The sequence below is a fragment of the Eutrema salsugineum genome, unplaced genomic scaffold (genome assembly GCF_000478725.1).
Source record: "Eutrema salsugineum unplaced genomic scaffold, Eutsalg1_0 scaffold_12, whole genome shotgun sequence".
Classification (NCBI taxonomy): Eukaryota; Viridiplantae; Streptophyta; class Magnoliopsida; order Brassicales; family Brassicaceae; genus Eutrema; species Eutrema salsugineum.
This window is the reverse complement of record NW_006256895.1, coordinates 2,934,269-2,961,540: the sequence shown is the minus strand read 5'-3', so window position 1 is coordinate 2,961,540 and position 27,272 is coordinate 2,934,269. Positions and strand designations below refer to the sequence as shown.

At 38.2% G+C, this 27,272-nt stretch overlaps 1 protein-coding gene, 1 non-coding gene and 1 pseudogene across 2 annotated transcripts; 2 read left to right on the top strand and 1 right to left on the bottom strand.

Moving 5' to 3' along the window:
* Window positions 1-3,802, top strand: part of LOC112089108 — a 6,867-nt pseudogene extending 3,065 nt beyond the window's left edge.
* Window positions 3,803-6,166: 2,364 nt separating this feature from the next.
* Window positions 6,167-10,401, top strand: LOC18025461 (protein NRT1/ PTR FAMILY 6.2). The gene is made up of 7 exons (XM_006408661.2): window positions 6,167-6,321; window positions 6,405-6,507; window positions 7,857-8,074; window positions 8,320-8,555; window positions 8,652-8,957; window positions 9,151-9,497; window positions 9,703-10,401. Exons 1-7 carry the CDS (start codon window positions 6,319-6,321, stop codon window positions 10,224-10,226), a joined length of 1,737 nt encoding a protein of 578 aa, XP_006408724.1. The 5' UTR covers window positions 6,167-6,318; the 3' UTR covers window positions 10,227-10,401.
* Window positions 10,402-15,233: 4,832 nt separating this feature from the next.
* LOC112089548 lies at window positions 15,234-15,340 on the bottom strand. Its single transcript, XR_002901186.1, has one exon. It is a non-coding gene; the product is annotated as a small nucleolar RNA R71 (small nucleolar RNA).
* Window positions 15,341-27,272: the final 11,932 nt, after the last annotated feature.

Below are 27,272 nucleotides of genomic sequence, written 5' to 3'. Positions count from 1 at the left end.
TAGTCGCCTCGTCGTTATCTGGTTCTTCCTCCGGGAGATTGATCACTCGAACTCCTTATACTTCTTCTATACTCGGTCGTTCGATGAATTCGACCGGAATTATTTGTCGAAAATCCAGGTCCGAGGTCGAGGCGAGGACTGCTAAGGCGTCCGCCGAATTGAAAAAGAAATCAGTAGATGAAGCACCAGCAAAATTGTTTGATCACTTGGTTGATTGTCTAAGGATTGTAAAGTAGCTAGAGATAGGTGGTAGATCTGTGAAAGGGCACAGTGGTTCGATCATTGATTGTTGGGGTTCATGCCTGGAAAAAAAGATGATCCACATCGCTTGAAAGTTGAGGCGAACCACGTCAAATGTCTTTGTGACCAAAAGAGTTTGCCATGACTAGTATCATGATGAAGAGTTTGCCATGGCAAGTACCATGATGAGAGTTTGTCATGGCTAGTACCATGATGAGAGTTTTTCATGGCTAGTATCCCTTGCTGTGATTCTATGGGAATGTTGTTTGTTTGCTAGTACCATCATGATCCCGCGTGTGTGAGTTGTTTGTATGCTTGTATAGCACTGTTTGTTGCTTGTTTAGTTTTAGGTTTGATGCGCTGGAAATAAATAAATAATGTAAAGGGAGTGTGGATGTATTCCTCACTGAGTAATTCCCTAATTACTAACCCCTCAATCTTTCTTTTTCAGGTCAGTATGAGGATTATGATCCCAATGGCTATAAGGAGGAGTAGTCCGAAGTGGTGATTTTGGGCAGGCCCATTCCCTAATTTCTGCAGATATAAAAGGAAAGAAGTCTCATTCCTGCATAAATAACCCTAGCATCCCTCAGCCGCAGAGAGAGAGAGAGAGAGAGAGAGAGAGAGAGAGAGAGAATATCCCAACAGCAGCAGAGAGCCTTTGCCGCCGCCGATCAGCTCCCTGCAGCCATGCGTCGATCCCGAGCCAAGGAGGAGCTGCCGAGAGCCTCTTCCATTCCGTCGTTTGCTTGATTCGTTTAATTCTCAGTCTCCTTAATCCAGATATGCAACTCGGCCTAGGTGAATATTAGATCTAGATCTGAATAATATTTGTTGTTTGCGCTGTGTTGAGTTTAGAACTAGGTAGGTAGTTGTTTGATTGCATCAAGAAAGAGCATGGGATGGTGAATTGAATAAGAAACCATTCGATGAAGCACCAGCGTGATTGTTTGATCACTTGGTTGATTGTCAAATGATTATAGAGTAGCTAGAGATAGGTGGTCGACCTGTGAAAGGGCACAGTGATTCGATCATTGATTGTTGGGGTTCATGCCTAGGAGAAAGGATAATCCACATCGCTTGGTGGTTGAAGCAAACCCCGTGAAATGTCTTTGTGACCAAAAGAGTTTGCCATGACTAGTATCACGATGAAGAGTTTGCCATGGCTATCACCATGATGAGAGTTTGTCATGGCTAGTACCATGATGATCCCGTGCGTGTGAATTGCTTGTGTGCTTGTAGAGCACTGTTTGTTGCTTGTTTAGTTTTAGGCTTGATGTGTTGGAAATAAATAAGTAATGTAAAGGAAGTGTAGATGTATTCCTCACTGAGTAATTCCCCAATTACTCACTCTTCAATCTTTCTTTTTCAGATTAGTATGAAGATTATGATATCGATGGCTACGAGGAGGAGTAGTCCGAAATTGTGCTTTTGGGCCAGGTTTTTCTCCGTTTTATTTGAACTCTAGTAGTTCTTTTTAAGATATTTTTATACATTTTTCTCGGTTTACTTTCAACATTATTGATCTTGTTCCTTTTATTGCAGATGAGTTGGATTTGAGGACAAATCCTTTTCAAGTGGGAGAGCCTGATGTGAGCATGGAAAGCATGGAGAGCTTGGAGCATGGAACTAAACCGCAGCTTGAACCCGTGGAGCTTGGAGCTGAAGATGATGAAGCATTGATCGTCCCCAATGGTCCCATGACAAGGTCTAGAGCAAAAGAGTTCAATAAAGTCATCAACAACCATCTACTTACCATTCAGGCCAGCCTTAGAAGTGAAGCTTGTCCAGCCACATTGGTTGTGATTCAAGCCGTCTAAGCGATGACAATGGAGGTGTGTGGACTTGTGCTCTTTTTCCCTCCTCTTGGTTTTGTCCCAATGGGTTTTCCAAGAGAGGTTTTTAACGAGGCTTGGCCACATACTTCTTACCTCAGCCCATTGTCATCATTCGGCCCTCTTCTCTTCTTGTTCAATTTGAATTTCCTTAGTGTTATTTCTATCTTCTTTCTATTCAAACTTGGTCTTTATGTGCATGAATTTTCGAGGCATGTCTCTTAAATTCTATGCTTGACCGAAATGACTCTTCTCCTTCTTCCCCCTTCTCTTTATATTCTGTACTTGACTCTTCATTCGATTTTCATCAAACTTCTTATTTCTAAAACTCTCTCTAGTTGTTTGATCCGAATAGTGTGTAATATCTATTCAACTTGATTCTTCTCTTGGTGTGTAATATCCTAGAAGAATTAAGCATCGAAAGTCTAAGGAACATCCGCAATCCTTAGAAGTTTCACTTCACCCCCATCGTTCAGATCATTCACCAAACCAAATCATCACTTCCGCATCACCAATTCAACCACACGAAGAGCATCAAGGGGCAAGACTCATTCATCACGATCAGGAGTCTATCAGGTTATTTAATTGAATCTAATTGTAGTAAACCGATTATAATTGAAAGTGATAGTCCGACTCGTCTGGTCGACGGATTGGTGTGTTACATATATTTCAGTTGTAAAACAGCTTTTGTTGCCAAAATATTGATACACCAAAAACATACATACATTCATCGCGACAGATTATTCAAAAACATAAAATTTATAAATACATTGAATATTGATATGAAATTATCAACCAATATCCTTCTTAACTTTCATATATACTATAAACAATTAATACAAGATCTTTTAGTTATAAATTATTACCACATATATATATATATTGATATAGGAGAAATACCTAAAATTTTGAAATTTATATAGAATAAACATGAGAAAATATTAGGTGAAAACTTCAAATTAATACTCAAAAAATAATTAACTACATAATTGTAAGAGGAAGCAAAACAATGGAATGAAAAAATGTGTGATTTTTACATAGGTAATCCAAAATAATATTTAATTTCCAAATTTATTACAAATAACCAACCATATACTAGAATTTGATGTATAGTTTATCAAGATAAATCCACTCAATTAAGGACACGGCAAATCAATTTGTAAATATTTGGATAGGTTCCATTTTTATAAGTATTGTATCATATCGCTTTGTGTATTTATTTTGGTAAAAAAATATGTTTTATTATTTTTGAAAAAAATTATCTTTGTATTTATGTTTTTTTAAAAAACTAATGAGAGTAAATGAGAAGCATTCTGACAGAAGCATTCTCCAGAAAAGTGAGTTTGCAAAACATACATAGGCGATGGCATGTAATTTTTGGAAATATCACGATGTGAATTATGACTACTTTTCTTTTCAGAATAATTGTGTATTTAATTATTTATTATAATGTATTATGTATGGAAATTAGAGTCATGTTGTGACATCCCGATTTCCGGTATATATGAAAAGGTTTATAAGAATTGATTAAACTATCTATGTTATTAAAGTGTATTTATCTTTTCGGGCATTGGTCTTGAGAGAACTCCAGAATTAAGTGTGATTATGCTGGAGCAATCTCAGGATGGGTGAACTACCGAGAAGTGGTCCGCGGTATCGTACGAGTAAGAGCAAATCACGGAAAAAGATCATGTGGTGATTTCGGGAACAGTAGACAAGTATTATGAGCCTCATGGACCAACGACTCCCGACCGTCGGACAGTGGTGGGCCAACGGGCCAAAGAGAAAAGGTGTTGGGCTCACGGGTAGAGGCGTTTGGTAGGCAAATAGGCCTAGAGAGAGAATGTCGGGCCACAGATTATACGGCGTTGGACTCACTGGTAGGGGCGGTTGGAGGCGTTCAAAGTTGATAGCCAATCCAGATGAAAGGCAGATTCGGGGTCTCATGGATTTGATAGCCGGTCCATTTGGTTTCCGGAAGGGAAGAAAGGAGCGGGGTCTCACAAGCGGTATTAGAGCAGGTTAGCCACCCGGCTCTAAGCCGGATGGCGTCTTGGGACGTAGTTAAAGAGAATTCGAGGACAAATTCCTTGGAAGTTAAGGAGAATTGTGACATCCTGATTGCCGGTATATGTGAAAATGCTTATAAGAATTGATTTGGCTACCTATATCATCAAAGTGCACTTATCTTTTTGGGTACTGGTCTTGAGAGAACTCCAAAGGTAAGCGTGCTCTCAGGGAAGAAGGGAGCGGGGTCTCACACATGTGATGGTTTATATACACAATCTGAATTTTCTCTCTCGATTATCCATCCACCTCAACCACTTCTTATGTATATAAATAAGCTTGTATCTGCGCATACGCGCAAATTTTGTTTCACATAATATTTTTAAAATTTGTTTGTGTTGATATATATATATATATATATACGTAGTTAATTATAAGAATATGGTAATTTGCTTGATTGTTTGGTATTAGTTTTTTAAATAACAAAATCTTATCAAACAAATAATTTTTTTTTTTAGAATTTGAAGTAGGATAAATAGAAAAACTATTCTACTATTCTAGAAATCATAAACATGATATGAGTAAAAAAGACGTAGATAAAAACCATATTTTTGGGTTGAATTACTTGGAAACATATAATCACCTCCGATTTTTAATGTTCTCATGCATAATTGCCACGATTCTGCAAGAACCACCGCATACTTCATGTTTCACAAAGAAATGCAGCTATAATAATATCATAATTAATCCATAAAAATTGCAAAATTTTTGAATAAGAGAATGTTACATCTTTACATTCTTTCATAGAACAACCTTTGAAAAAAAAGTTCATGATGAAGATAAGCCAGAAGAAAAAAGTATCAAGCTAGTACAAAAACATATATTAAAAGGTCATAAACGAATACCAAAAGATTATAAATTTTATTCATTTATTTTTATTAGGAATGTGAAAACCTTAATATAATTTAATAATTATGAACATAAATACATAAGAGATAAACATTAAAAAGAAAAGTTATGTTAAAATTATTGGTATTAATTATTTTTTGAATTTTCATTTTAAAATTTATGATTTAATAATTATGTGAAAAGACATGTGTCACGTTCTAAATTGCTGATGTGGAAAGTTATGGAGAGAGTTCACCTACTTTCATATCTACTACGTGAATACCCGCACTTTACATGCGGGTTTTTTTCTTCAACTATTTCAAATTTTTATATTTTTGTATTTTCTTAAAAAAATATAATCATCATTTGTTATAAGTTAATATATTATTATAAATCAATCAATTTAAAATATTATCTTATTAAAAAAATCAAAAATTTATACAAAAAAAATCATCAATATTTTTAATTAATTATAACATAAATTATTATTTAATACATACAGAATTGTTATTTAAGAATCAATTAATAAAAAAATTATTAATTTTCTTTAAATGGTTTAAAACTTAATATTAAAATTTAGTAATTAATTTTATTTAAAATAATTATAATTTTACATTAAAAAGTATGACACATGTCATCCTCATATTAATTCTCAAATGCTGATGTGGCACTCATATGGAGAAAGTTGGTCCTCTTTTATATATAAGATGATTTGTTATATAAAATTATATAATTACGATAATTATCTATTTAAAATAACTTTGATATCTATTATTTTTTACTATTTTCTAATTAGGCACAAAAAATGAGATATAGGTAAGTTTTCACTATTTAGTGGATAAGTAAAAAAGAAGAGTTGGAAACTAATAGTAGTGAACCTCGTGGAGGATCTATGATTGATCTCACCAAATATTTTTTAGGAATAATTGCAAGTGTTGTTTTCATATGTATCGTATACTTGCTCAAAGAAATAATTTTTTTTTTGGATCCAATCTCAAAGAAATAACTTATTATCAATAAAAAGAAAAAAAAATACTACAAATGATAAATTAGAAAGAAAAAATAAGGTAGTAAATCTTCCAAAATCTAAGTAAAAGAAATGATAGAAAGTTGGGAAAAAGTGTGATGAACCTATCTCTAAGACTTCACATTTTCGTGATATGTCTCAAATCACATCTATAGTGGAAGGTCGGTGCGAGCTCTCAACCCCTCTCTTTCAATTATTTTGTGGCTATATAAAGGCAGTCTCCTCTCCATCATTCTTTGCTTCTGTGGCTTACAAAGACCAGACACTTAGCAGAAATTACGACTATTCTCATCAAGGCAATTCTTGAAGAAAAGAAGAAAAATGGTTTGGATACTCTTTTTCCTTTTCCACTTATAAATTAATGGTCATAAGATTATGGAACTGTAGATTGAGGTGATCGTTTTCAGGAGAGCAAAGGGAGTTGGACGGTGGCTGATGCTGTAGACTACAGCGGCCGACCCGCAGACAAATCCAAAACTGGTGGCTGGATCACTGCAGCTCTCATTCTTGGTTCGTCTTCGTCTTATTTATTTATTTTGTGTACCAAGAAATTACGTTTCCTTCTTCTCTTTTTTACCTATACATATATGCATTTGCAAATATACTATTTCTCCATATACATATCGATATATCCATATGATACCATCAACAAGAAATTCTCTACGAAACTTACTCATATCGAATCTAGAAACTAACTTTTCTTCTTCTTCTTCTTCAACTTCTTTTTCTTTATTTCACTGCATACTTTTTACACATTTTCTACTCAACTATTCATTTCTTACCAAAGGCTACATGCGTAGCGATTATTGTTTTCTAATATTTAATATTGACCGGTAACATGAAGAAAAAACATCTGTCATGCACATATTGGCAGACTATAAATCAGTATATACATACAAGATGTGTATATGTAGTAGTTAATTCGATCACGAGGGTGGTAGTTCATGCGTATAAGTTTTATAAGTTCCACAAGATGTATATTGTGTAGATACATGGTCAGGAACAAAAGAGTCTTAATTTCAAATCAGTCACACTCACTCATGATATGATAGAAATAAATCTGTTTTTATATAAAAATATGATACGTCGTTGTTCTGAATCACGCTGAGTGAAGGAAAGATAAAGGCAAAAGGCCAAAAGGGACACGCCACATGGCTCCCCATCTCACTCATCCAATCATATACTCCAATAATAGTTTTTCTTTTAAAAAAATTAATCGTACTCAAAAAAAAATATATATTAAGATTAGAGAGAGAAAACGAAAATTAGATATATCTGTATTCACGTGTTTACTTAGGATTCATAAATCGCCGACCTCAATACCCCCTCTTGTTTGTTCCTTAATATTTCTCTTTCACATATTACCAGTTGTCTTAATTATATAATAATCTGGATAATCCAAATTTTGGTTTTCGTTGCTTTATGAGTTTAAGTATGACTACACATTTCTATTGATTCCTTACCTTCTGTAAGGAACAATAAATTGACTTATTACAACCATAACTTACTCATGAATTTGATTACGAAATTATCTTTATTTGGTATTTAGTGTGACAGATCTATGTAGTAAGTGTCAGTACACCTTTTTTTGGTATTAAATTAATTTTCGACTCAAACTTGTTTTATCAGTTTATGGCTCGTTAATTAGAGATGCAGACGCCTTGCCCGTATTCCATTACCAATCATTGAGTCATTCACTACTTATATAGATTTGGGTTCTAAAGTTGTATTCAATCAGGATAATGAAGACAATATTAGTAGAAGATTATCCTTCTCAAGATACTTGTACATATGAAATGGACTGCCAATTAATCTTAGAACAATCAAGTGTTGACAGTATTAAAAAAAAAATATTGCAGGAATAGAAGTTGTGGAGAGGCTATCGACAATGGGAATAGCAGTCAATTTGGTAACATATTTGATGGGAACAATGCATCTTCCAAGCTCAACCTCTGCCAACGTTGTCACTGATTTTATGGGCACTTCCTTCCTCCTGTGCTTGCTCGGCGGCTTTCTCGCTGACTCTTTCCTCGGACGTTTCAAAACCATCGCTATTTTTTCAACCATTCAAGCTTTGGTAAGACTGAAAAAGAACTATTTTTTTCAATATATATATATATATTTATTTATATTAAACCACTTTTGTTTGGTAAACTACCCATATGATTAAACCATCATGCCTTTTTTTTTTCTTAGAATCATGGTCAATTAATGGATTCATGATCCCCGATCCTATCTTTATATTTAAAAACTTAAAAGAAAACAAAGCTGCCAGAGTTACAAAGCTGAACAGTTTGTTTTATATACATTCAATGCATACAGGGAACCGGTGCACTAGCGGTAGCAACAAAGCTGCCAGAGTTACGTCCACCGGTATGCCACCACGGCGAAGTATGCACACCTGCCACGGCCTTCCAAATGACAATTCTCTATATTGCGCTTTACCTTATAGCCCTTGGAACTGGTGGCCTTAAGTCTAGTATCTCCGGATTTGGGTCTGACCAATTTAATGACAAGGATCCTAAAGAAAAAGCTCAGATGGCTTACTTCTTCAACAGGTTAGGTTAAATCTTTTTATTTTTATGGTCAGTTGCATTGTAACATTATTATAACGTTGTTCATTTTTTAAATTAAATTGGACATGGCACATGCAGGTTCTTCTTCTTCATTAGCATGGGGACATTGATGGCTGTTACTGTTTTAGTGTATATACAAGATGAAGTGGGAAGATCTTGGGCATATGGAATCTGCACTGTGTCTATGGCTATAGCTATTGCAGTGTTCTTGTCTGGAACTAAGAGATACCGGTATAAGAAGAGCCAAGGAAGTCCCGTTGTGCAAATATTACAAGTTATAGCAGCTGCGTTCAGGAAGAGAAAAATGGAACTGCCTCAAAGCACTGTCTATCTATATGAAGATAATCCTGAGGGCATGAGAATCGAACATACTGATCAGTTTCAGTAAGTTTCTCCATTCAACTTTCTCAAACAAAAACGAAGTTAATTTAAGTAAAATTACCCAGCTTTCTCAGGTTCGACTCTGGATGCGGGATGATGATAAATTAATCTGCTCTCGTCCCGTCCAAAGGACACTTCGAACCTAAGGCAGTTCAAAACTAAACTAAATTCTTTTTATAAAATTTCTTGTGTGCAGCATGTTGGACAAGGCAGCCATAGTTAGAGAAGAAGATTTCGATCAAACCATAGATGGCATCGCAATTCCAAACCCCTGGAAGTTAAGCTCAGTGACCAAAGTTGAGGAAGTGAAAATGATGATTAGGCTTTTGCCTATTTGGGCAACCACTATAATTTTCTGGACAACATATGCTCAAATGATAACATTCTCAGTTGAGCAAGCTACAACCATGAGACGAAACGTAGGAAACTTCACGATCCCAGCAGGTTCTCTCACCGTGTTTTTCGTCGCGGCTATTCTCATATCACTGGCTGTCTACGATCGTGCCATCATGCCTCTTTGGAAGAAATGGAAAGGAAAACCAGGTGATTTAAGATGCATATAATATTCATACATCTATATTGGATTAATTAAGAATAGTGTTTTAAAAATAGTTGAAATTAAATAATAGTGAAATTATTTCAAAATTACTTTTCGCTTTAACATTCATTTAAACTATCCCTTAACTATAAAAACATGGATTATTTTGTTAATTTCTGTCAACTATATTAATCTGCATTAATATTTCAGGTTTCTCTAGTCTGCAAAGAATAGCTATTGGATTGGTCTTATCAACTGCTGGAATGGCAGCTGCAGCCCTAGTTGAGCAAAAGCGTCTGTCCGTTGCGAAATCTAGTACACATAAAACAATGCCCATAAGTGTATTCTTACTTGTTCCACAATTCTTCCTAGTAGGAGCTGGGGAAGCCTTTATATACACTGGCCAACTTGATTTCTTCATAACCCAATCACCCAAAGGAATGAAAACAATGAGCACCGGACTTTTCTTGACCACTTTGTCACTAGGATTCTTTGTCAGCAGTTTCTTGGTCTCGGTCGTCAAAAGGGTCACCGCGACTTCTATGGATGGAGGATGGTTGGCGGATAACATCAACCAAGGGCGGCTCGATCGCTTTTATTGGCTTTTAGTCATTCTTAGTGGAATTAACTTTGTTGTCTATGTCATATGTGCTTTATGGTTTAAGCCAACAAAGGGTAAAGAAGACTCGGTGGAGATGGAAAAGGGCAAGGGCTTTTCAGTTGAAGACTGCTAGTTTTGTATTCAGTCAAGTTTCTTGTGTACCATATTATCATGCAACAAAGTCGCTTTCCCATCATGTTTCTTGTATATCAAGTAATTGGGTTTTGTGACTAGTGTCTATATTTCGACCGTTCTCAAATATTGTGTTTTTACTTTTTATTTGAAAGATAATATTGTGTCTTTACTTATTATGTTATTCACTATTCTTTTTTTTGGTATCCATCATCAGAGTGAAGGAAAAAAAATCATTTCGAGAAATTCACATGTACTTGATTTTGTTATCTTATCTATATACTTATTTGTATAGTGATTTGTTTACGTGTCGCGCTCACAGCGAGTTTCACAACCTTTCGCTTACGTATCAGCTCAATAATGAGTTTTAGCTGCAAAAAGACCGTTTAACCCTATTAAACAATTATATGTCATTTTTAATTGGTTCTTAACTGATGATGTGTAAAAAAAACTTAAAACAAACCGGTCTAAATTATTATGGTTTAATGCTTAATTTCATGGTCAACCAAACCGTTTTAAAATTTTTATAAAACCAAAATTTAGAAAAAATCAAACAATGTTATGAATATTAATATAGATGCCCATTATAAGGCCCATTATTAATATTGTATTTGTCCCACATCCGAAACTTGGAGTGATAGCTAGGTCTTTGTAACACTATATATACCCCTCTTTATCTTTGGAATAAGACACACCAATTTATTCTCTCTCTCGATAAATGTTTTACAACACGTTATCAGCACGATCCTCTCTTGATCTGTTCTCACACTGAAAAGGTGAGAGTTAGTTCAAAAGTTTTTTTTTCTCTCAAACCGAAAAAGTGAGAGCTAGTTTTATTATATAAAAGATAATCTCTTAACATGGAGTCATATACATAAAATTTCATTACTCAATTCATAAGATCATGACATGTGTCACAGTTAATTAAACTTTTGACATGTATAAACTTTTTATTTTTAATTATTTACTTCAAAAAATAAAAATGAAAATTATACTTTTTTAAAATGGAAATTACCAAATAAAAAAGTAAAATAAGTAGAAAAATAGAAACTACTATACAAATTATAATTAGAAACTTTAATATTTGTTTAAAGAGATTGTTTATCAGATTTATGAATAATAGATTTATGAATAATAAAAATTAATTTATAATTTTTTATCTGTAAATCATAAAACATAGATTATGAATAATTTAACGGAATTTAATTTTAGATTCTAATTACATGGGTAATCAATTTTAAAGTTTAAAGATTTTTTTTTCTCATATTACGTGGGCCTTGATCTAGTGGGGCTTGATCTAGTTTGATCTAGTGGGGCTTGATCTAGTTATGTATACAGAGATTATTACGTTAACCAAATGTGATGTCAAATCTTATAATATTAAAGGAGAAGTACATTTAGATCTTTGACCTCGGTGTTACGTGGTATATTGCGAAATATGCCATTAGAGAAATATGTTATTCACGATTAAAAAAACTCAAACCAAAGAGGATTCACGTCCTTTTAAAATGATCCGTTTAAAAGGACGCGGATCCTCAAGTTTGACCTATTTTGTATTTTAGAAAATTAATGATTTTTTAAGATGTAATCTCTTTTGAAATATTTAGCTCCTAATATTCGGGAGAAATAAAATAGATATCACAAATATCAACATAATAATAACAACTTCCAAAAATTACGTATTTGCCTATTTGCCATAATATTATATTTAATTGATATGTCTATATTTTGCATCATTTAATCTGCATTCTAGAGTCCAAATCATGTGTTCTCTCATTCATTTTAGGTTTTTAGGCATCAAATTAGGCTTTAGGGTTTGCATTAGGTCCCAAAGAGTTTTGCATGGTTTGGAGTCTTTATCAGGTGTTTTGGAGGCTATTTGGAGTTCAAGAGATGTGATCGGGAGTTGAAATGGTGAAGAAAAGGGTCAAAAATGGTGAAAACCGCTTTAATGAGTTTCTCGGCAAAAGCATGTACCGGCTGGATCAGTTTAACGGCTAAAAGTGCTATCGGGTAGTTTTTATCGGCTAAGAATCAGTACCGGGTAAAAATTCTATCGAGGTGAAGTTTTACGCTGAGACGAGATTTTTTTATCGGTTAAAAAAAGCTTACCGCGGTACACGTTTCTCAGATATTTTCCTTACCACGAGAAGCATTTCTCGGCTAAAATCTGTTTTCACACGCGCGCATCAAAGATTGCAAATCCGGGGAATCTTCTGGTCCGAATCAATTAACGGGGTATTCATCAAAATTTGATATAATCAAGTCAATATCCCAGAACAGTTGAAGTCACAGAATTCGGAGCAATGAGTAGAGAGATATCGCCACCGGGAGACACACCTGTCTCGCATGCATTCAAGAGCCGATCCGATGAGTTTCAAAGATTACGTGGGACGATGCCTATCCAGCGCGAATCAGTTTACAAGGCCTTCATCAATATTTGAGATCTCGGTGTTCTCTTTCCAGAACACCTGAGGTCACCAAATTTGGAGCTGTGACCTGAAAGATATCGTCTCCGGAATAGACGTCGGTCTAAAAGCTGCTTTTCATGTCGTTCTGATGCGTCACAAAGATGAGCAATCCGGGGAGTCTTCCACTCCCCAAGCTCCGACGGTTTATTCACCAAAGTTTGAGCGGAATGAGTAATATTGATCGTAGAGTTGGTTTCAAGTCATTTGGAGTCGTGTGCTGAAAGTTATGGCAACCGGGAAACAAGTTGATCGGTACAAACAAAAGGAGTCGCGATACGCGGTAAGTGTTTCTGCGAGCCTCGGCATCATTACCTCGACATTGCTTAGGCCGAGGCTCGTCCCTTGAACCTCTTTGGACTAGACCTCGTGCTAACTCCTCGGTGTATCAAGATCGAGGCAATGCATGCTGAAGAAGCAAAGCTGAAAGTGTTGGACGTGAACCTCGGCTTCAAGACCCCGACATTGCATGTCGGACTTCATCTGTCTGGATCCCTCGACTACTAAGCCCCTCGGCATGTAAGAACAAGATGACTCGGAGAATGCACGTGAAGATGGATTGGAGACTAGGGTTCATGCATGTTCTTGACATGTTTTTCATGAGATCTTCATCTTGATCTTTGCTCACATGCACCCCTCGACATTAAGACTCCGACTTCACTCTCTCACACACCGAGGTGCTCACCCGACGACCCAAGAAGAGCGCTCAGTACCCGGTTTGTTCCGGGCTGACCCGCAACACTTATCCTTCACTATAAATAGATTTTAGGACCAAAAACCTAATGACCTTTTTATCTTATCTTATTTTCCTACCTGTTTTAGCTTGGAGAACTTGCCTCTTTTGTGAAACTTGATCAATCTAATCTGATATCTCGTTTTCACGTAAGGATCTTGTTCTCTTTCATTTCTTTTATTCACCAGCATCAAAGCTTCTAATCATGACTAGCTACACGTCTTGCAAAGGATTCAGTGAGCTTGTTATGATTAGTGAGTAGTCCGTTTAAGAGGTTTTAGATAGGTAGATTAGGGTGCTTTCATGATAGATTAGCGAGTTTAGAGGTCTAGTCTTGCATGTTTCATTCTCTAACCGATCAGATCTCTAAGCTGGATCCATGAACATCACATGCGGTCCAGATCTAAGACATGTCTCACATCAAAAGTGTTTGTAGAAATGTCTGAACCAATCGGTTAGAGGTTTAAGAGTCTTTCATCGCGAGACTGATAGTTTGTTCTTCTTAAATGACTTATTGAACTGGATCTTAAAGCTGACTGATTAATGCTTCTCAAAAGAGATTTTGGTATGAAAGAGGATAAGTTTAGATGTTTAATACCTTCATGAGAGGATTAACTTAACTTGAGTTCATGTTAAATGAAATTGCTTGATAATATTGATTCATTAACTCGCTCGTTTAGCTTGGAAGCACCCGAGTCTTTTATCCTGTCTAAATCCTCGGCCTTTATCATCTATTATCATCATCCGATCATTTGCTTTGTTACTTGTTGTTATTTTCATCTTCATCTAGCTTAAATCTCATTGCTAGTTTTATGTCTGTCCTTTCTTGCATTTCCAGTAGATTAATCACCAAAAAGCTTGCTCGATCATCTTGACTTAAGTTTATAAGCAACATAGATTAGTGCATCTCCACAAGTTTGGTTTGGTAATCCCTTGTACTACAAGACAGGGGATTGATACCTCTATAAAGGCTGGAAAGTCTTAGCTATCAATTGGCGCCGTTGCCAACTTGTGGGAGCATTAGTTTCTTGCTTGTTCTTGAGATCAAGTTTTATCTTTTTTGTTTTACTGATTACTTTGCAAGTTCTGGCTTTGCTCTCAGGTGTATGAAAACCAGATGTCGCAGCTCTGAACCGCCTATTCCTTACGACAACAACATCAACAGGCTTGAAAGGAGGGCACGTGAGAGAGCAGCACACCTTGAACAGTTAGGCATGGCAGAACAGCAACGGATTGAGCAACAAGCTCAAGAAAAGCCGAGCACCAGGCTCATGTTAATCAAGCGCAGGCCAAGAGGAACGAACAGCAGGCCTATGTAAATCAGCAACAGGCTCAGCGCAATGAAAGGCTAGCTCAACAAAACCAGCAACAAGCTAACCAAAATGAGCAGCAAGCACAACACGTTCCACAGCCTCCACCACCAGCTCAAAGGCAACCTCCACCGGTCTTTGTTGGAGAAAACGACCGAGCTAATGCACATCAATATAGAGCCGGGATCCAGGCACCACCGGTTCAAAACAACAACTTTGAAGTTAAAGCTTCCCTGCTCAATATGATGCAGAACTCCAAGTTTCACTGTTTGCCCGGGGAGGATCCTTTAGAGCACCTAGATCAATTTGATCGAGTTTGCGACCTGACAAAGATAAGCGGGGTATCAGAAGACAGCTTCGAGCTACGCCTGTTTCCATTCAGTCTAGGTGATAAAGCACACCAATGGGAAAAGAATCTCCCGAGGGGATCTATACAAACGTGGGAACAATGCAAGTTCGCCTTTTTGTCCAAGTTTTTCTCCACATCTAGAACGGCTAAGCTGAGAATCAGATCTCAAGCTTCACACAACACACCAATGAAAGCTTTAGTGAAGCTTGGGAGAGATTTCGAAGCTATACCAACCAAATGTCCACACCCCGGCTCCTCAGAGGCTTCCCTTCTGAGTACTTTATACCGAGGTACACTTCCAAAGATAAGGAACCAACTTGATACAGCTTCAAATGGGAACTTTCTTGTGAATGAGATAAATGCAGCAATGGAGCTTGTGAAGAATCTTGCAATGTCTAATGATACCTATGGAGAGGATTTCGACAGAGCTAACCGATCTGATGGGTCTAGTAAAGAGTTGCGCATGGAAAAGGATATCAGGGAGCTACAGAGCAAGCTTGACAAAGTTGTCATGGCTACACAAAAGCCAATACACTTTGTAGGAGAGTTTGATGAGCAAGGGCCGAGCTTTGACAATGTGAATGAGGATGGTCTCACACTAGAAGAGATCAACTGTATAGGGAATCAACAAAGGTATCAGCGGTTTAACAACTTTGGAAACAATCAGAACCTCTCTTACAGAAACCCCAATGTAGCCAATCCTCAAGATCAGGTATACCCTTCTCAACAACACCAAAAAAGCTATGCTCCTAAACCTCCATTTCAGAACAGCTTTCAGCCCAAGCAACAGTTCACCGGGCAACAACAGAGTTATGGCCAGCAGAATCAACTGGCTCAGAGCAACATCTTCAACAGCCAACCGCAGCAACACAAGTTTCCACTAGGGTTCAGTCCACAGTCGATGGGTCAGCAGCAACTGCACCAGGCACCGGTTCAGAATCAGATGGGACCTGACATGTGTGGGCTTCTACAGCAGCTGTTACAGAGTCAGCAACGGGTTGAGAGCCAGCACGCGACAAAGCAACAAGATATCAGGGAAGCCGCAACCTAACCCAAAGGAATATGTGAACGCCATCACTTTGAGAAGTGGAAAGGAGTTACAGGCTCCAGCACCTAAGCCAAAGCTCATTGAGGACAATGAGAAAATTGGTGGGGAGGCAGCCTCAAATGATGAGCAAGAAGATGAGGTTTTGGAGAAAGAACCGGTAAAAGACAAGGGTAAAGAGGTGGAGAAAACACCTGAGCTTGAAAAGCCATACGTTCCATCACCTCCTTATCAGCCTAAGATACCATTTCCAGGGCGTTTCAAGAAGCAGATCCTAGAAAGAGCCAAGGCGGTTTTTGAAAAGCACTTAGAATACTCAAATGACTTTGCCGATCATAAGTGCTTTTCTAGCTATACCAAAGCTTGGAAAGTTCCTAAAGGACGCCATACTTAACAAGAAAAAGAGCTTCAGGGGATGGTCATATTGAGTCACGAGTGCAGCGCCATCATTCAAAGGAGATCAATACCAAGAAAGCTATCAGACCCGGGCAGTTTCACTTTGCCGTGTGCAATCGGTCCTCTGAAGTTTTCAAGTTGCTTGTGTGATTTGGGAGCTTCTGTGAGCTTAATGCCGTATTTAGTGGCTAAGATACTGGGGTTTAAGAGCTACAAACCGGCAAAGATCTCCCTTGTGTTGGCTGATAGATCAGTGAGATTACCGGTTGGCTTACTTGAAGATCTACCTTTGAGAATCGGTGAGATAGAGATACCCTAAGATTTCATAGTTCTAGAAATGGATGAGGAGCCTGTTGACCCCATCATCTTAGGAAGACCCTTCTTAGCAACAGCAGGAGCGATCATTGATGTGAGAGGAGCCATAATCGAGCTGCACATCGGCTCTGAAACCATGAAGTTCGATGTGAAGGAAATGATGAAGAAACCGACCATTGGAGGTCAGGTTTTCTATATTGAAACCATGGAGGAGCTGGCTGATGAGCTCCTTGAGGAATTAAACGTAGAAGACCCATTACAAGTGGTCTTGACACGGGAACAAAGCGAGCATGGTTTCTTGAACGATGAAAACGAGGTGTACAAGCGTCTCTTGGACCAACCGAAAGAACTTGAAGCTGAGACGAGGTTTTTGGAGCTCAGGAAGAGTGGCCTTGGCATTTTAGACGTCGGGTAATCGAAGACTGTTGTGGAGACACCTCGGGGTATCATGGCCGCGACATCTTATGCCGAGGTCAATGGTGAACCGCGCGAGAAATGAAAGGCCAAGGGAGCTGTTCCGAGGCAATGCAGCTTCGATGCTGATTGGAATGAGGCTGATGCAACCCCTGTTGAGCTCAAGCCTCTACCAACAGGGCTTAGGTACGTTTTCTTAGCCTCAAACTCTTCATATCTCTCTCAACCCTGACCAGTAGGTTTCCACTCTGGCCCTGGAAAAGAAGAGATGCATTATGTTTCAGACTCGTCAGCATTCACAAATCGCCCATAGGTAGGTTTCCACTCCTATGTTTGTTTTGCTCTCCCAAACTAGATCTGACACCGGATGAACACTTTCGTGTCACCAAGCATCTGGATCAGATTGTAGTTCATGACGCTATGCTCATGCAGTAAAAACAAATTCAGAAGAAAAAGTTCTAACATTCGGCTCAAAAGCTCATGATATCCTCATCGAACATATAGATCCCCATCGAAAATCCCTTAATCCCAACAATAAAACTACTCAGACATGATGAATGAAATCAAAAACATAGTATTAAAAAGTAGAATAGAAACCCAAATTGAAAAAGAAAGAACAAGGGTTCAAGAGACAGATCTCTCTCTCCCTAAAACCTAAAAACAAAGCTTAAAGTAAAATTTCTGTAAAGTATTTCGTCTCTCTTCTGCTCTCTCAAAAACGACCTAAATGACATGTATTTATAGTCTCCAATACTCTCTGCTGTCTAGGGTTCCGGAATTGAGGCTGGGAAAATGATACGAGCTTCAGAAATGGGCCTTCAAAGTCGGAGTTCGCTGGCCGCGGTCGGGATGAGCGTGACCGCGGGGAATGGGTGGCTGGCCGCGGTCGCGGTGCTTCTGACCGCGGGAAATGCTCTGTTGGCCGCGGGTGGAAACACTTGCCGGCTGGTTTACGGGACATCTTGCTCTTCGCGTATCTTTTGATTGAACCGTTGGATTGCCAAGCTGTAAAGTGTGCTGGAAAGCTGATACTTCCTTCTTTAAGGTCTCCAAATTTGAGCTGGATCGGACGGTGAGAAGGCCTTGAATCGGGGCTGAACTTCTGACGGTTTGACTCTGAGCTGAAATCTGGTTTTCTATCCATTTTGTTAAGCTTTTCCCTAAGTTACCTGAAAAGAGTCTTGGAACTACGAATACTAGAAAAACGTAATAAAAGTACTTAAAAGCAATTAAAAACATAGAAAAAGTATTTCAAAACGATCCATAAAAGTGGTCAAAATATCAACTCCCCCAGACTTAAACCTTTGTTTGTCCTCAAACAAAGCAAAAGCCTAAACTGGTTAAGTGAAATCAAAAATAGGAAATGCACAAATCTCATAGACATGAACTCCTAAACTAGGACCAAAGATCGTGCATCAATCCACAACATAGTCTAGAAAATTCTCACCAATGCACAAGAGATACTAGTCCACTTTTTCCGTCATGCAAAACTTAAACAATTTAAATCTTGATTTCAGTCAACTAGCTCTCTACATTCATTAAGTTCAATAGTGAGTTCTCATTAAAGACATCATCCAGGGTAGACGGTGTTTGGCATTAAAGGGCTATTTAAGTGGTGGAGTTAAAGTGTTTCGGGTTACCTGAAGATCTGGAGGATGCAAGATAATATGCAAAACCGCAAGAGAGATAAGGACCTGTTGATGACCACAGTTTTCAGTTACTTCTTCTTGCCAAATGTTGTTGCATGATCCTTCCTCATTTGTTGTAAACAGCTGTTCCCCTAGACTTAGATTCTTTCCGGGAATCAGAAAACAATCTCCAAAACTCCATAAAATCGAACTCCAGTTGCCTTGTGACTTAAAATTCGACTCTCTAGACTCTCTAAGGCTTTTATCTCCTTTCTTTTCTTATTTTCGGATTTGTTTTTTTTTTTTGGAAAGGAAATGCCTTTTAAAGAGAGAGAGACTAGAGGACGAGATTGTACCAAAATTTGAGATTTTTCTAAGGCAAACTGAGATTCCTCTTGTGTTAAATCCTTCCGGGAACTTTTCCGGCAAATCGCAGGTCTCTGTCCTTGGTGACTGAAAACTGCGTCGTTCTTCTTTCTCTCCAACGTTTTTGCACTTATCTGCATATAAGACAATAGAAAACAAGAGTGCATGTGGTTTGAAAGAGGATTGGTTAAGGTGAGGAACTAGCTAAAGATGAACTAGCCATTCATGATCAACAGAGAGTGGTAAAAGGATAAAGGAGTCCTGAATGTATGATTTGTTTCCCTGGTCTAATGTTTCAATGAGAAAGTTAAGTCCAAATTAAGTCCAAATAAAACAGAGCTAGTGTATTCCTTCATCTAAATCAAAATCATTCAAATTCCTCTGGGGTACTTCGTTTCAAATGTGCTTAGCTACCGCCTAGTCTAGTCCTAAATCATGAATGAGCATGTCACTAGGAACAGTCTAAAAGCACACAGTCAACTATCATTGATTCATGTTCACCATTCCCTTTAAAACGTATTTTGTTTTGAAAACCGATTTTGAAAAACTTTAAGGAAAATGCAAAAAGTGTAGATAATGCAAGACTCATGAAAGAAAAGTGGTTAGAAAGGGATGAAATCTTCCCCCAGACTTAAATCACACCGTCCTCAGTGTGAAACAAGTCGAGATTGGATGAGAAAAATGCATAGGTAATCGAATTGGTAAGGCCAAAGAGAACTTACCTGGATCCGGGATGCTGGTGGAGATGAACCGGATTCATTCAAAGAGGTTTGGGAAGGTGATAGGTGGTGATGAAGGTGGTGAAGGGTGATGAATGAGGTGGAATGGGGATTGGTGAGGTGGAATGAGGTGAAGTGGGTGGTTTGGGGTCGGGTTTCATGTCAACGACCATTCACCGCGGTCAGGAGCCACGCGACCGCGGTGAACCAGTGCTCGACCGCGGTCAGAAAGACGCGACCGCGGTCGAAGGGGTGTTTCCCGCAGTCATAACACCTGCGACCGTGGGGGCTTATCTCGCGGCCTCTTCCTGCTTCTCCTTGGTTCCTGCTGGGCTGAGCAGTCATGGACCATCTTTTTTTTTGGTTTTTTTGGGTTTTTTGATTTTTTTTTGGCTTTTTTGTTTTATAAGAAACACCTGAAACTAAGAAAAAAAAAGATCAATAGAAAAAGAAAGGAATATCCTAAAGAAAACAATACCTAAATGGGTTGCCTCCCATTAAGCGCTTCTGTTTTAAGTCGTTTAATTCGACTTTTGGTGTTGGACGTAGCTTAGTCCAATGAAGAAAACCTTGTCCTGAGACAAGTCTTTTTCGACATCTCCTTGCTTTGCCTAGCAAGTTCTTCGTCACTCCAAAGCTTTTCTTCAAACTCTTCTGTTGCAGAACGTTTTCCTGCTTTGCTGTTGTATGGGACAGCTTCTGTGAAGACATCTTTGTCGATATTAGCAAATGAAATCCTCCGGTTTGGCCAGTCCATTATAGCTCCAGAAGTTGCTAGAAAAGACCATCCGAGAATCACTGGATATGTTGCGTCTCTCGTCTCGACAATGTAGAAGTCGACATGCACTATGCAATCTCCTATTCTCAAAGGAATTTCATGAGCTATTCCTTGAGGTGTTGCATTGGAATCATCAGCTAGACTAATCTTTGCTCTAGTCTTGCGCAGGTGTTTAATACCAAGTCTCAAAGCAATTGCCTTGGACATCTTGTTAAGACAAGCTCCAGAATCACAAAGCACGTTTTTAAACATTTCTCCTCTAATAGAACAAGAGATAAGAAACTGACCTACACCTTCGATTGTGTGAAGTGTTCGAACAGGTTTACCTCTTCTTGCATGGTTAAAGAAGTCTTTTATCTCAGGGATTGATTCCTTAGCTCTCACAGAAGTAGTGACCTATCATGAAGTCCTTGCAAGCTCTGGCAAAGGTGATTCCTTCAGGCAAATTTCGAACTACATCATTGACTTCGTCGAGCTTTTCTTTGCTGATTTTGTTGGTGTAGTGGCTGCAGTCCTCAGGCTTTTTAAGGTGAATCGCATAGACAGCTGCTTCTGGTGTTGTCATGTATCGAGCTCACATAAAGTATCTATGGATATCCTCTTTAGACTCCTTCCAGTACCTGAAAAAGACTTGCAAACGACCAAGCTTCCAGATTTCATCAAAGCTTAGGTAAGCAGGGAATGACCTGACTACGTTGTTGAACTCTACGAGCTTCTCTCTACTGATGTTGTTGGTGATCCATTGAATTTCTCCTGAACTGTCATCTGAGGAGTATCCTGCGTTTAGATCTTCTACAAACAGCCCATACACTACAAGAAAACAATCGTTTTCCAACGGTCCATTACGACGGTTTTAAAATCGTCGCAAACTTACAACGATTTTATGACGATGTTACGTCTAATTTAAAAACCGTCGTAACACCGTCGTATAATAAAATCATCGTAAAGTCGACGTACAATTTATGACGAATTACGACGAATATACATCGATAACGAGAGATTTGCTAGTAAATGTAAAATCGTCGTAAATTCGATGCAAAATTACGACGAATATACGACGACTGCATTTCGATGTACATATTACGACGATTTTACGTCGAAAAAGAAGTTAGGTGAAAAACATTTAAAACATGTTTACCTAACAATTGTAGATGAAAGATTTTATCGCATAATCGTTGTAAACTCGTCGTAATATTATTGTTGAATGTAAAACCGTCGTAAAAAGTCATCGTAAAAGCGTTGTAAAGCCCAAAATTTTCCTATAAATAGATCTTCATTCCTTCTTTCAATCACAACACATCATCATTCAAACATAAGAGCATCTTCATCTTGGAGACCCATTGTAGGTCTCTTAAATTTTAGTATAGTATTGTAAATCCTTATATATTGGGTTGTCCATTGCTGGAAACCCGAATTAGGAGTTATATTACTTTGAAAAAAAGAAGTAATAAAATTATAAGGTTAATATACTCCATTCACGTGGCTAGACGTGACACAAGAGACCACCTCCTTTATTGTCTAATCAATAAAAAGAGATAGTATTTTGAGTTTATTTTTAAGATGTCTATATACGAGCTAAGAAGTTGGATGTATATGCGTAAAGATTCAGATGGGGCGTTGACAGAAGAGTTCAAGAACGGGTTAGAAATATTTGTTTCAGGCTACAAATATGGAGAGAACGAAAGATAGTGGGAAGATGTTTTGTCCTTGTTTGAAATGCAAGAATACGAGGTATACGCTAACCAAAACCGTGTGGGCGCATTTATTAAATAGAGGGTTTATGCCGCAATATTTTGTTAGGTATCTACATGGAGAAGGATATGGCAGTAATACTCATGGGAATGCTGGTAGTAGTAGTAATTATCAAAGTCATGTGGATATTGATGAATCGAATTATGGTCATCAGCCTAATCAATATCAATATGATCAAAGTGTAGATCATGATAGAATGCACGAAATGGTTACTGATGCATTTCATGAAACGCATACTGGTAATGCTGTTGGGAACCTAATGTAGATGCCAAACGATTTTATTTTTTGTTAGACAATGCTAATCAGCCAATCTACGAAGGATGTAGAGAAGGCTTGTCTAAATTATCGTTGGCAGCTAGGATGATGTCAATTAAAACAGATCATAACCTGGCTGAGGTTTGCATGGATGATTGGGCTGATCTTCTGAAAGAGTAACTACCGGAGGATAACTTGGCAGCGGGAACATACTATGAAATTCAGAAGTTGATTTTTAGTCTTGGTCTACCTTCTGAGATGATAGATGTATGTGTTGACAACTGTATGATTTTTTGGAAAGATGATAATCAGCTGGAGGAATGTCGATTTTGCCAAAAACCAAGATACAGGCCGCAAACTGGTGGGCGTAAAAGGATACCGTACCAACGTATGTGGTATCTCCCTATAACTGATAGGTTAAAACGGCTTTATCAATCTGAAAAGACAGCTGCATCAATGAGATGGCATGCGGAACATACACAAGTAGATGGAGAAGTTGTTCATCCATCAGATGCAAAGGCATGAAAACACTTCAATATGGTATACCCTGATTTTGCTAAGTTCAAACGGAATGTCTATCTTGGTCTGTGCACTGATCGTTTTAGTCCATTTGGTATGTCTGGTAGACAATATTCATTATGGCCAGTAATCCTAACTCCTTATAACCTTCCTCCAGATTTGTGCATGCAAAGGGAATTTCTTTTCCTAAGTATTTTGGTTCCAGGTCCAAATCATCCGAAGCGAGCTCTCGATGTATTTCTGCAGCCACTCATACATGAGTTGAATCAGTTATGGTATACTGGCGTTCGTACATATGACTGTTCTACGAGAAAAAATTTTACTATGCGGGCTGTGCTTATGTGGACAATAAACGATTTCCCCGCTTATGGTATGCTATCAGGATGGACTACACATGGGAGGCTATCTTGTCCTTATTGTCTTCATCGAACTGATGCATTTCAGCTAAAACATGGTAGAAAAACTTGTTGGTTTGATTGTCATCGGAGGTTTTTACCGGATAACCATCCATATCGGAGGAACAAGAGGTTATTTATGAAGAACAAAAGTGTACATGTCCCTCCACCCGTTAATTTAACAGGAGCTGATATACAGGCGCAAATCGATCATTGGAGGGCAGAGGAAACAGTAACGCGTGGGGGAAACTGGCACACTCCTGCAAATATGCCTGAAGGTTATGGAGTTCATCATAATTGGCACAAGAAAAGTATCTTTTGGCAACTACCTTATTGGAAAGATCTTCTGCTCAGACACAATCTTGATGTCATGCACATTGAAAAAAACTTTTTTGATAACATCATGCATACAGTTATGAACGTAGCGGGAAGAACAAAAGACAATGGTAAGTCAATATTGGACTTGCCTGATTTATGCAACAGAAGTGAGTTGCATCTACTGAGAAACGGGAAAGCACCAGTTCCTGTATTTCGGTTGAGTGCAGATCAAAAGTCAGCATTGTTCAGATGGGTTTCTTCTGACGTTAAATTTCCTGATGGGTATGTCTCTAATCTTTCCAAATCTGTTGAGAAGGGGGTAAAGTTTGCTGGGATGAAAAGCCATGACTGCCATGTGTTTATGCAACGATTATTTCCATTTGCATTTGCTGAACTCTTGCCCAAAAATGTCCATGAAGCTATTGGAGGCATTGGTGCTTTTTTGGGATCTTAGTACACGAGCATTATCAGTTGATGTAATATCACAACTGGCATTGAATATTCCAATCTTGTTGTGCAACTTGGAAAAGATCTTCCCACCATCATTTTTTGATGTTATGGAACATCTTCCTGTTCATCTCCCACACGAAGCAGAGCTCGGTGGACCCGTTCAGTACAGGTGGATGTATCCGTTCGAGCATTTCATGAAGCATCTTAAGGGTAAAGCCAAAAACCTAGCTAAAGTGGAAGGCTCAATTGTGGCGGGAAGCTTGACGCAAGAGACTTCACACTTCACTTCATACTATTTTGCACCGAAAGTACGAACACGCAAAAGAGCTACTCGTCGATATGATGATGGAGGAGTTGGCCATACATATGCCGTTGAAGGTGTACCTGACATATTCTCGCTGATCGGACGTCTTAGTGGAAAACTAAAAGAAGTTTGGTGGTCCAATGAAAAAGATTATCACAGTACACATACGTATATCCTGTTAAATTGTGAAGAGTTGTCATCGTATGAAAGGTACTTTTTAATTAATAATATCTTTATATGAGTTTTCAGTATTAATAACTATTTGTTGTTTTTCTCAGCACATTTGTTGATGAGGTTAAAGAATGCATATCTGGGGTTTCTGAAACTGAAATCAATGATCGTAAAGATCAACACTATGCCCAGTGGTTAAAAGGACAAGTACGTAAAAAAAAATATTAAAAGACTACTTTAATTTGCTATATATCCAAATCAAGAAATTAAAGCAGAATTTTTTTCTTATTAGGTGGACCCGAATGATCCGGATGAATTTCCAACATAGTTCCATGAGTTACTACTAGGTCCGATGGCAAAAATAACTATAGCCTCCATGTATTTCACTCGGGGCTATGTTTTTCACACATACCGTCACGGTGCAAAGCGGGCGACAACTAACTATGGAGTTTGTGTGAGGGGTGAAATAGATTTATATGGAGTTCTGCAAGAAATAATTGAAGTAGAGTATCCTGGATTGTTAAGGCTGAAAACTGTTCTCTTCAAATGTGATTGGTTTGATCCAACTGTTGGAAGAGGGGTACGTCTAAACAAGTTTGGAGTTGTTGACGTGAACAAATCACGACGGACGTGTGGAGACGGCCTTCAAGGAGAAGGTCAAATTCCGCCTTAACAACACCGTCTCCGACTGGAAACGGAAGTGGGAGGTTGACGGCGAAAAGGCCAAGCCGGCGCCTATGGCCAATTCCGCCTGGCGGGGCCTTGTCCAGTACTGGTTGGATCCGCACAACCAGACTACGGCCGCCAAGTGTTCCGGATCTAGGTAAGTAGTTAATTCCATTAATATTTATATTATTTATTTTCATTAATTCTTATAATATATTCTAATGAAAATATTTTTCAGGAATGCTACTGACGATGCGGGAAATCGGAAGAACGTTCCGCACACTTCCGGCCAGATTCCTTTTGCCGGAAGACGGCTTATGATGGTAAGTAAATTAAAATTACTGATTTTTTTGTTTTTAAATAATTAACCTTTATTTGTCTTATAAATTTTTTCATTTTGATTTTGTAGGTTGAAGAAAACGGAGGAGAACTTCCTCCGATGACAAAGGTTTTCGCCAAGACGCATAAGAAGCGGAACGGCGAATTCACGGATCCTCGGGCGGAGGAGATCTACAACGCCGCCTGTGCGGCGATCGAGGAGCGACAGACGCAGCTGACTCAAGAATTTGAATCTTTTATATCTTATTTGTTGTAAGGTATTTCACAAATGTTTTTGATTGGTTATCTTATTTTATATGAAATGCTATCAATCTGATAAAAATCAAAAATTTGAAAAAAACATACATATTTACAAGTTCATGCATGTTTTCGTAAATGTTAAGTGAAAGGTTATATATTAGATTATGGAATTTCAATATTTACTATCTCATGTCATAAATCCATCATACATGCAAAGTTGTAAACCTTTTGTTATATGTTAGGATACAATAACCTTTGCATTGTTCTTTATGCAATATCCCTTTTTTAAGATTTAGGGTTTAATAACTTTTTAAAAAAACATCGTAAAACCGTCGTAATATAATCGTAACTTTACGACGGTTTTACGACTAATTTCTCTAAAACCGTCGTGGAACCGTCGTAACGTTTGCACCGGATAGGCTCTTGATCCGAGGTACGAGGTTATAAATGTTTAGACGTTACGACGGGTTTACGACGGTTTTGGGTAAAATTGTTGTAAAACCGTTGTAACGGTCAAACGCTCTCATCATGACACGTGTCATGTCATGGACCGACTGATATACAACCGAATCGTCGTAAAATCGTCGTAAAGTTACGACGATTTTACGACGATCACAAAATCTATATAAGGGACGCGAGTTTTCCCCCTTTCGTCGCTCATTCCTCTCTTCTCCCTTCTCTCTCTAGTAAACTTTCTCTCTCTAACTCCCTACTCTCCTAAACCTCTCCCTCCATCCCAGCCAAATACTCTTGTAAGTTTTTTTTTAAAATAATTTCATTACATATTCTTTTAGATTTAGGTTCGGAATTTAGATTTAGGTTGGGAATTTAGATTTAGGTTTCGGAATTTAGATAGGCTTGGATTTTTACAATAAATATTTGAAAAATTCGTAATAAATGTTTTTAAATTTTGTAGATTACGTTGGTATGGCTCCTCGGGCTAAGAGGTTTCACGATAGCTAGTAGATTCTGACGGTACGGCCCCGTCTACCTCGGCGACCTGATCAGACATCCCGGAGTCCTCGGGAACACAACGGACGGTTTCCCAACCGGTCGTTGTACCGCAGCCGGCACCGCCTCCACCACCACCAGCCAAACCAGCGGCTCCCACACCGGC

Bases quoted from the DNA above. Each gene is read 5' to 3' on its own strand.
- LOC18025461 (XM_006408661.2), top strand. The intron at 8,958-9,150 runs GTAAGTTTCTCC...TCTTGTGTGCAG, and splicing joins GAACATACTGATCAGTTTCA to CATGTTGGACAAGGCAGCCA. The intron at 9,498-9,702 runs GTGATTTAAGAT...TTAATATTTCAG, and splicing joins GAAATGGAAAGGAAAACCAG to GTTTCTCTAGTCTGCAAAGA.